This window comes from Cynocephalus volans, chromosome 7 (genome assembly GCF_027409185.1).
Source record: "Cynocephalus volans isolate mCynVol1 chromosome 7, mCynVol1.pri, whole genome shotgun sequence".
NCBI lineage: Eukaryota > Metazoa > Chordata > Mammalia > Dermoptera > Cynocephalidae > Cynocephalus > Cynocephalus volans.
In genome coordinates, this window is record NC_084466.1 from 71,147,591 (window position 1) to 71,158,696 (window position 11,106).

Here is an 11,106-nt window from a genome sequence, read left to right on the forward strand (position 1 = left end):
TCATTTTATTGGACTAAATTTCTACAAAACACATATGTAATATACAAAGGATGTTTCAAAACAATGCAACTGATGGGAGCGGAGCTATACTCGCTGGAAAATAAGCTTCATGAGACCAAGGAACTTGTCTGTAATGTTCACTGCCGTGTCTCCAGCTCCTATAACATTGCAACACAGATAGTAGGTGCTTAATATTTATTTGTAAATGTTGAATACCTCATATTTCCATCCACCAAATGTTGGATGTACAATGAAAGTACAAATGAAAATTCCAGAGAGGAAATGTCCAGGCTTCAAACTCCCAGACTCTGGAGGTGGTCACAGCCAACCCTATCTCTTACTTAAGCAATACCTTAACGAAACTCAAATCTGTCTACATTTCTCCCATGCATTTCCTACCCACTTAGTCCAAATACACTCTTCCCTGACCTCCCAATATTCTTGCTTGCCTGGCTCCTGGTCATCTGCAACTTCTTAGCTTAAATTCTACTTCTCATGGAAAGCTTTTCTTTACCAACCTGATCACACTATATAGATCCCTTGAGATTTGCTGCCTTAGCATTCCGAATTTTTTTCTTCAAAGCACATATCACAATTATCATTGTATAATTATCTGAATGTTGTTTAATCACTATTTCCTTAACTAGACAAGCTCCTTGATAGCAGAGATTGTATCTATCTTATTCCAAACTATTTCCCCAGTACCCAGTGATTCCTAGTTGGAGCAGACACTCAATAAATATTTGCTCTCAGTGAATGAGTTGAAGGAGGGAAGGAGAGAATCAAGAATTGGGGGCTGGATGACTTAGTTTCTTCAGATTTGCCTAAAATCTATTGACATATCTTGGTTTTGCTAGACCGATCCTTGATTATTTCTTTCTTCTCAAAAGACATGTGCGTGTGTGTACTTTTGTGGGTTTTTTTGAGGCTAGTTTGATAGACTGCCTATGTTTCTATATAATCCAAAATACTAGAACAAATCCATATTAAATCACCTTTGATTTAATAATGATTTTATGAATTAAAGTATTAATTAAATAAATAATTAAGTAAATTAAAGTCTTCATGTCTGAAATAGAGTAATACTTTTCTTTTAAGTTACAGTGAACATTAGTTGCTCATTTTGTACCTTAACCACTTGCTGAATTTTAACCACAAAATGTATAAATTGTGCACACGAACCTGCATATATGTATAATCAGTGGCCATATTTTTTTACATTTTCAAATGCCTTCTCCTGTTGTGGTACACTCTTTAAGGACCTTTATTTAGTTTCCTTCCAGTTTTCATCTGATAGACAGTCGGTCTGATGAGTTGACTACATGTTTTATGACATAACAAAAATGGATTCAGAAACACAACAATCATCAGAAAGTACGATTACACAATGGGATAGATGAGGAGTTGAATTTGCCCAAGGAAGACGGTGCGGAGGGAGTGTGAGACAGCTGGTGGCTCTGAGTCTTTCAGGGGGTGGAGGGTTTGGGTAGGAGGAGAGGCCAGGTCTCTGACAACCAAAGAAACTTCACAGACCCTTTGATAAGCAAAAGCAAGAAAGGCTTTATTCATTTCCTCTTGTCTTAGGTCTGGTTCCCCAGAGCAGTTCCTGACATGAGGATCTGTGTTCCAGTAACTAAGGAAACGTACAGAGGAAAAACCAGTTAGGAGGTGGGAAAGCGAGGTTGTGAAGGAGTCAACACCAATCAAGAGTGCAGCTGGAGGTGAGGTCCCAGCCTCAGCCTGGACTCACAGGTGCTCTAGAACATTCATCACATTGCAGAGTTCATCCCACCTGGAGGCAGGAAAGCCAGGTGTTCACACTCTGGCATCATTGGCTTTAGGTCATGCCAGGGGGCACTTCAGCTGTCAGAGAGTTGGGGCAGAGCATCTCCAGTCGCTCATGGGTCCTCTGAAGATGGTAGCAAGTAGAAGCTTCTAGGAGCAAAGTGCAAACGGAAGCTGGGGGTGAGAGCCCAGAACCGGCAAAGGGATCTGGAGGAATTGGGTACAGTATCTACGTTATTGACTACAGCTCCCTGCCAGTCAAGAGCCCCTAAAGTTTCAACTTCTGCTCTTTTATTGACTTCTCTGCACAAAAAAATAACATTATCCTGTCTCTCCTCAGTCCTCTGATAGTCAACCCTTCAGTAGCTTCTTTGTTCATCATTATTTAATACCTGTGGCTACTGTCACGTAGGCTATTCTCAAATAATTAGCCTCGCCAGCTACTATTCTTAAGTGTCCAATAATTAATAAAGAATTACACACTGCTTTTCATGTTAGGTCATAGAGCTATATGTGGGTCAATACCTGGTTAATAATGAACAATTGGTTGTTGTATTCCATATTATGAGCCCCAGGCTGAATGGACAGGCCACAAATTTTGCTGACTTTTTGAAAGGTTCTAAACCACTGGCCATCTCTTGGCTATGTTTAAATTCTCCCTCCTAGATTTATTTAATCCAGCTAAAGAATAATTTAAACTAGAGATTATTCCCAAGACTCAACAGCAACATCAGCCTATAGTTGTCAGCAAACCTGGTCCATGAACGGGGACTCTGTTGCCCTTGAAAAATGCATATTCCACCTACCAGTATTAATGGAGGTCATCGTGCTACTGAGACCTACCCTGAGATGGAGGTATGATCTTTCAGAATCTGTTTATCCTGATAAATTAAACACCGCTGTGTATAAGACTGGAAATGCATACTTGGTTTGGTTTGGGAATGTCTCTCCAAAAGTTCAGTGCCAAAATAGGGCTGGCGTTACTCTTAATATGAAATCCCAGATTGACTCTGATTTTTCAGGGACTGGCTGTGGACCTGCTTTGCTTCCTTCCTTTCTGTTTTTCTTTTACCTTGCCTTTCACTCAACAATTATTGATTGAATGCCTACTATGGGCAAGGCACTGTTGTAAGGGCACAACAGGGAGCAAAATATACAAAGGTCTCTCCTTATTAAGGCTTTTTTTTTTTCTAGTAGTGGAGACTGAAATTAAACACACACGTGTGCGCACAAACACACACATGCTCATGCATACACACACACTCTTTACAAACCACAGAAGGTGCTACGAAGGCAATAAAGTGAGTTGAGGAAGTAAAGCGAATCTGATGAGTCAGGTGAGGAGTGGGGGGTGTCCTTACCGAGATACCATTTGAGAACGAGCCAGTTCCCCAACAATCTGGAAGTAGAATTTTCTGGGTGAAAGAACTCATGAGTGTGACGTTCTCATGCCAGCCATAAGCCTAATGTGCTCCAGGACAGGTGGCCAGTGTGGCTGGAGAGAAGACAAGCAGGAGGGTGGTCATGAGGTCTGAGAGGTCCTCAGACACCAGCTCATTTCAGGCCTCATGGGCCACAGGAAGGAGATGGATTTTTGAGAATTCATTAGAGGTTTTTCAGAGAGTGACTTCATCTGAATTATTTATTAAGAGATAGCTGCCTGCTTTGCTGTTGGTGACAATGTGAGTAGAAGCAGGGGGACAGGAAAGCAGTGGAACAAATAAGACTGCCTGGAGTGCTGGAGCATTTGAAAAGTGGCAGAATAGACTTTGGGAAGAGACGCAAAGGATTTGTCACTTATTAATGGTAAGTTTTGGGGCAGGTTATCAAACTTTCCTTGGCCTCAATTTTCCCATCTTGAAGATGGGGATGATATTCTTGTACCTACCATCATGGTCTTTTGAGGATTAAATGCATTAATATTTACTCATTATATGGAGTAAATATTACAGGAGCTTTCTATAGCTCCTATAACGATTTTGAGCAAGTAGTAATCAATACATGTTTATTATTTTTTTAATTGTTATTATTGGATGCGGGAAAGGGAGAAATCAAGGATGACACCAAGGTTGAGGACTAAAAAACTTAGCTTGTTTTCTGCGTGCATAGGTAATGTCCCAGAGTACTTTTAAAATGTGGAGACTCTTTATCTAATTTTGCTGCTATTTTTAAAATTAAAACATAATTTGTGGGGTACAGTGTTGATTATCAATACTTGTGTACAATATGTAATGATCAAATCAGGATAATTAGCATTTCATCATTACAAAATGTAATCATTTGTGTCCACTAACCAATTTCTCCCTAACCCTCTTCCTCCCTCCCCTTTCCCACCTCTAGTGACCACAGTTCTGTTCTCTCTTTCTGAAAGTTCAACGTCTTAGTGTGATTGTTGTTTTTCTTTCTCTTTCTTTCTTTCTTTATTAATTTTTTAGCTCTCACTTATGAGTGAGAGCATGCAGTATTTCTCTTTCTGTGCCTGGCTTATTTCTCTTAACATAATTTTCACCAGGTTCATCCATGTTGCTGTGAATGGCAGAATTCCATTCTTTTTTTTTTTTTTTGGCTGAGTGTATTCCATTATATATTACACACACACACACACACACACACACACACACACTACATTTCCTTATCCAGTCATCCATTGATGGACATTTAGGTTGGTTCCATATCTTGGCTATTGTAAATAGAGCTGTGATAAACATTCCCGTGATGATTTCCATTCTTTTGGGTATATACCCATATCATATGGTATTTCTATCTGTAGTTGTTTGAGAAATCTCTTTACAAAATAGCTGTACTAATTTATAGTCCCACCAACAGTGTGGAACAGATCCCCTTTCTCCGTGTCTTATCCAGCATTTATTATTCTGTCTTTTTGGTAATAGCCAGTCTAACTGGGGTGAGGTGAGATCTCAAAGTGGTTTTAATTTGCATTTCCCTGATGACTAGTGATGTTGAGCATTTTTTCATGAACCTGTTGGCCATTTGTATGTCTTCCTTTGAGAAATGTCTATTCAGCTCCTTTGGCCATTTTTTAAATTGGATGATTTGATTTTTAACTCTTAAGTTGTTCTAGTTCCTTATATATTCTGGGTACTAATTCCTTGTTGGATGTATAGTTTGCAAATATTTTCTTCCATTCTGTAGGTTGTCTTTTCACTCTGTTAATTGTTTCCTTTGCTCTTCAAAAGCTTTTTAGTTTGATATAATCCTATTTGTTTTTTTTTTGTTGCCTGTGCTTTTGGGGCCTTATAATCCTATTTATTTTTTCTTTTGTTGTCTGTGCTTTTGGGGCCTTATTCATAAAGTCTTTGCCCAGTCCTCTTTAATTTCTTTCAGCAGTGATTTGTAGTTCTTATTGTAGAGATATTTCACCTCCTTGGTTAAATTGATTCCTAAGTGTTTTATTTTTGGAGGTAGCTATTGTAAATGGGCTTGCTTTCATGACTTCTTTTTCTGCTAGTTCCTTGTTAGAGTATAAAAATGCTGCTGATTTTTGTATATTGATTTTGTATCCTGCAACTTTACTGAATTTATTTATCAGCTCTAAGAGCTTTGGGGTAGAGTCTTCAGATTTTTTCTATAGGATCATGTATTCTGTGAACAGGGACAATTTGACTTCATCTTTCCAATTTGGATGACCTTTCTTTCTCTTGCCTGATTGCCCTGGCAAGTACTTCCAATACTGTTAAATAGGAATAATGATAGTGAATATCCTTGTGTTGTTCCTGTTCTTGAAGGAAAAGCTGAAAGCTTTTCCCCATTCAGGATGATATTGGTGGTGGGTTTATCATATATGGTTTTTATTGTGTTGAGATATTTTCCTTCTATACCTACTTTGCTGAGAGTCTCTATCATAAAGGGATGTTGAATGCTTTTTCTGCAACCATTGAAATGATCATATGCTTTTTGCCCTTGATTTTGTTGATGTGGTTTATCACATTTATTGATTTGTATATGTTGAACTATCATTGCATCCCTGGGATAAGCATAATCTTTTTGATGTGTTGCCATATTCTGTTTGCTATTTTTTTGAGGATTTTTGAATCTATGTTCACGAAGATTATTGGCCTGTAGCTTTCTTTTTTATGTTGTATCTTTGTCTGATTTTGGTATCAGGATGATGCTGGTTTCCTAGAATGATTTTGAGAGAGTAACTTTTAAGTTTTTGGAATAGTTTGAAAGGGATTGATATTATTTCTTCTTTGAAGGTTTGGTAGAATACAGCAGTGAAGCCATCCAGTTCTGAGCTTTTCTTTGTTGGGAGGCTGCTGAGTCATATTTCAATCATGTTGAAATGCTCATTATTGGTCTGTCCAGGATTTTTATTTCTTCATGTTTCAGTCTTAGTAGTTTGTATGTGTCCAGAAATTTATCCATTTCTTCTAGGTTTTCAAATTTGATGGCTCTAATGATTCTAATGATTCATTGTATTTCTGTGGTATCAGTATCAGTTGTAATGTCTCCTTTTTCATTTCTGATTTTTGCTATTTGGGTCTTCTCTCCTTTTTTTTTGGTTAGTCTAGCATATAGTTTGTCTATTTTTTTATCTTTTCAAAAAACCAATTTTTTGCTTTGTTTATCTTTTGTATCTTTTTTTTTTTTTGGTGTATATTTCATTTATTTCTGCTCTAATCTTAATTATTTCTTTCCACCTACTAGTTTTGGTGTTGGATTGTTCTTGTTTTTCTAGTTCTTTGAGGTGTAATATTAGGTTATTTATTTGAAGTCTTTCTATTCTTTTGATGTAAGCATTTATTGCAATAAAATTCCCTCTTAGTACTGTTTTTGCAGTATCCCATAGGTTTTGGTATGATGTGTCTTTCATTAGTTTCAGGAATTTTTTTGATTTCCTGTTTAATTTCTTCTTTGATCCATAGGTTGTTCAGGAGCATGTTGTTTAATTTCCATGCATTTGTATAATTTCCAAAGATTCATTTGTTATTGATTTCTAGTTTTAATCCATTGTGATCTGAAAAGATAATTGAAATGATCTCAGTGTTATAAAGTTTGTTGAGACTTGATTTGTGACCTAAAGTGGTCTATCCTGAAGAATGTTCCATGTGCTTCTGGGGGATGGGCAGGACTGGCATGCAGGCTTGTGGTGAAGTGACCCCTCTAGCTGCTTCTAGGCAGTGGCTGGGACTGTTAGGCAAGTGAAATAGCTTGTCTAGCTGCCACCGGGCAGTGGACATGGCTGCTAAGACATCCTGTAGTGAAGGGGACAGTGCAGCCACTTCTGGGACAGTTGGCAAGGCTGGTAGGTCGTTCTGTTCAGGATGGAACCACCCGGCTACTCCTCTGGGAGGGGCGGATATACTTTATTTCCACTGGCTTGGGGTATATTTGTTAGGATGGTGAACTGTGAGCTGTTTATCTGGCTTGGGAGCTCAGGGGAACACAACTCAGCTGATAGGACTGGAGGTAGGTGAAGGAATGGAGTGTAGTAAACCTGAGGAGGATCTGCCTATCAGATCTCTGGCCAGGGACATGGGAGAGCATCAGTTCAGCAGGACTAGGGTTGGCTTCCCAGACTGCAGAACAGAGTCATGGCCAGTGTGAGCCCAGGCTTCAAGCTACCTGGATCAGGGCATTATAGCCTCTGTGCTGGGTGGCGAGCAGAACCTTAAGGCTGGGAAAGCGCCATGGCTAATGGATCCAGGTCAGGGTGCGCTCCTGTAACAGCTCCGGTTTCAAAATGACACTGTCCTGCATCTGATTGAGTCCCGTGAGTACGGGGTTGGGGAGTGCACAGTTTGTGCTAGTGTTCTAGAGTGATGCAGTGTGTGTATTCTTGGCTGCTTCTCACACTTGGCTTGGGGCTTGTCCTGTCAAAGGATCTGCGGGCCTTTGTGGTGAGGAAGGAGGTTGTTGTGGGTCCTCTGCCTATCTTTTAGCCACAAGGGAAAATTCTTCCTGCATTGATCCTGGTGTTGGAGAAGTAGTGGCTGAGCTCATGTGCCTCTCGTCTCTCTATGCCATCATCCTGGGCTTTTGTGCTCCACAGGGATCTCACCACTCTTCTGCTGCACTCCCACACTCTTCCACTGATGCTACTGTCAATATATAGCTTTTAGTTCTGGTCCTTTTCTGTGGGTGGAATGTGCCTTGGGCACTTCTAGTTCACCATCTTGCCCTGCCTCCTAATTTTGCTCCATTTGACTCATGGTGACCACAAGCCAATAACTCACTTAGCTTTGCCTTGCTTTGTCTTTTTATCTGTACATGGGGTACATGCTAAGTACCCCTCTAGTAAACTTCCAGTGAAGATATGAAGTTGAATTGCATGTGATACCTAATAGCCATTTTGTTTTTTCAGTAGAGAAGTTATTAATTTTTTACAAATGAACAAAGTAAAAATGACTGACTTGTGAAAAAAATTTGACTTGTTTTCATTCTGTAGTTTATATGTCCAATGAGTGTGAAATCCATGTATCTTGGTGTCTGTGTGTAATGTGTTGTGGAAACAAGAACAGAAGAAATGGGAGGAAGATGATTGCTGTTAGAGTGTTGTGTGGTGAGATGGTAAAATTGGTTAACAGAGGGATTAAAGTCAAGTCAGACAATTATCCGATGAAAGATAGAGAGACCTTCTTTAATGTGCACACAAAAAAATAACTTGGATGCTATAACAAAATGTTAATAAAGGCAGAAACTTGTTCTGTTAACTCAGATAAGATATTTTGGGTCAATGACTTCTTATACTTAGAATCTGGACAATCCCAGGTCTGAGTCTTGACCCAGTTTATTACTAAAGATAAATATATGATTTGGGGTAAATTACCAACTTCTCTAACTTCCAGTTTCCTCGTTGACTGCACTGAGCTGGTAGTCCACCTCATAATGTTGTTAGAGGAATTGACGAAGACAATATATGGAAAAGAAATCTGCTGATTATACTTTTAGCAACGTGGGTGTGTTACTACTATTAATCCTAATCCAACTCAAGAAATCAGGACCCATTTGGGCCTTTGTCATTATCTTCTTATTAAATGACACTTGAATTTTTTTTTTTTTTTTTTTTTTTTTTTTTTTCGTGACGGGCACTCAGCCAGTGAGTGCACTGGTCATCCTTATATAGGATCCGAACCCGCGGCGGGAGCGTCGCCGCGCTCCCAGCGCAGCACCCTACCGAGTGCGCCACGGGCTCGGCCCATGACACTTGAATTTGCAGATGAGTGTGGACCCCAAGAGAATCTGGTAATTTTTGTTTTCCAGTTGGTAGAATGTGAGCCATTCTACAATTCCATGTAAACAGCAGTATTCACTTTGGCATTATGCTTCAAATAGGTCTCCTCCTTAGAGCAGCCTTTTTGCAGAAGGATTGTATCTATATTTTGAATTTTTTTCCTGAAGTACCTTAATATGCACATGAGCTTGGGTGATTTAAACTAGAATTGACACCTTCATCTCTCCTATACTGCTTGCGGCCATTCCCCCTTTTCTTCAGCCAGGGTGTGGACATTGGTGGAGGGGAATAGATTTTTATCCTCTTAGCCAGCATGAGGCATAGACCTTGAAATCCTTCTGAAATGCACACAACCATTCTTGCTTTCTTCACCCTCAAGACAACTTTCAGCAAGTGTTATCATTCCATTTGAGTGAGGACACCATATTCCTAATGGGTAAATACACAATGGGAACATGCACACTGAAATAACAAAGCCTCCTGCAAAGTCATCCTCATCTATGTCTGACTTCTCTCCTCTTCCTTGGTCCTAGGTAAGTGTGAAATCGGCTGGGCCTACTACTGCACGGGAGCAGGTGCAGCAGCTGCCATGCTGCTGTGCACTTGGCTGGCTTGCTTCTCGGGAAAGAAGCAGAAGCACTACCCGTACTGAGATGGAGCCACTAAGAGAAAGCAGAGGAGAAGATGGGCCAACGGGGGCTTGGAGGAGATGAAGCATCCAGCTACTTTCAACAGGTGGAAGAGTGGTTTTGATCCAATACAGTGCTAACAAAATAAAACCCAACAGAATCAGGAACATTGTATAAAAAGGAAGAGTTCTGGGAAATTTGTGAAAGACATGGAGAGTATAGAATGATGGAGAAAAAAGGACCAAAGGCTAAAAATATTGCAGGACATCGGGTGCTTCTATTCCACATAATATTGTTAATGTATATCACATACAGACACAAAACAAATCTATATATGCAAACAAGGGTTTTGTTTTGTCTTTTTTTAAAAAAAGGTGAACACTCAGAGAAACAAAAGGGCTAGTAGGAACAGTGTTATGTGGGGAAGCAGGGTACCCTGCAGATGTTCCCTGTAGGTCACGGCACTCCTGAAAGCACACGAGCACATCAGACACACGCATTCACACATATGCCCACGCACGGACATGTAGATCGTCGCACAGACTGGACGGGAGGTTTAGCAGTGCATTACTCCTCTGTTTTCTTTTTAATATACATTTAAAATACAGTGTTATCACTTCATAAAGCATACGTTAAACCTAATAAATGGACCAATAAGCCACTCTATCAGTATTTTGTATACCCTGCATAAACTCTTTACACCCTCAACATATTTTCAGTGTTTATGCAGACCTTTAGAGTTAAGCCTTTGTATTTCAACGTTATTCAAAGATATGCATCATTTCTCTGAGTAACTTCTGCTATGATATTCTTACAAAGTAAAGGGGCAACTTTCTGTCCACTGTAGGAAAGAATTCAGTTTAAGATCTGAGAGTAATGAGAGACATTTTCCAGCCATTAGATCTTGTTTTCTTTTGTCTATTATTGTTCTGTGCTGTACCACATTTATTTCAATATTCATTTTGTAAAAAATTTAAAAGTGCTATTTTGTTTGTATTTGCAAAGCTCTGTTAATAAATTCTCTCTTTGATCAATAGCTAGATGAGTCATAGAGTGTTAATTCAGTTATCGAGTTTGCTTCTTTAATTTCCAAAAGACAGCCTTTCATCTACAACAGTCCTGTAAATTTTCCTTTCCTCTTTTGCTACCTCTCATTAATTCACTTGCTAATCATCCTATGAGGCATTTTTCTAGGCACACAGTATATTAAAAGGTGAGTAAGACATAGTTTTTGTTTTAAACTTAAATTCTTTGCAACCAGAATTTTAACTCTGGCTCACTGCATTTCAATCATAACCAAATTCTTTTTTTTTTGTTCTTTTTTTTTTTTGTGACCAGTAAGGGGATCGCAACCCTCCCGCGCTCAGCCAGTGAGCGCACGGGCCATCCCTACACAGGATCCGAACCCACAGCGGGAGTGCTGCTGCGCTCCCAGCGCCGCACTCTCCCGAGTGAGCCACGGGGTCGGCCCATAACCTAATTCTTATGAGAGAATAT

At 39.6% G+C, this 11,106-nt stretch overlaps 1 protein-coding gene across 1 annotated transcript in view; it reads left to right on the forward strand.

Moving 5' to 3' along the window:
- Positions 1-10,586, forward strand: part of LHFPL6 (LHFPL tetraspan subfamily member 6) — a 227,708-nt gene extending 217,122 nt beyond the window's left edge. Inside the window, exon 4 of the mRNA XM_063103330.1 lies at positions 9,514-10,586. Coding sequence (XP_062959400.1) covers positions 9,514-9,632 — 119 coding nt within the window. The 3' untranslated portion in view covers positions 9,633-10,586. The remainder of the gene's footprint in view (positions 1-9,513) is intronic.
- Positions 10,587-11,106: the final 520 nt, after the last annotated feature.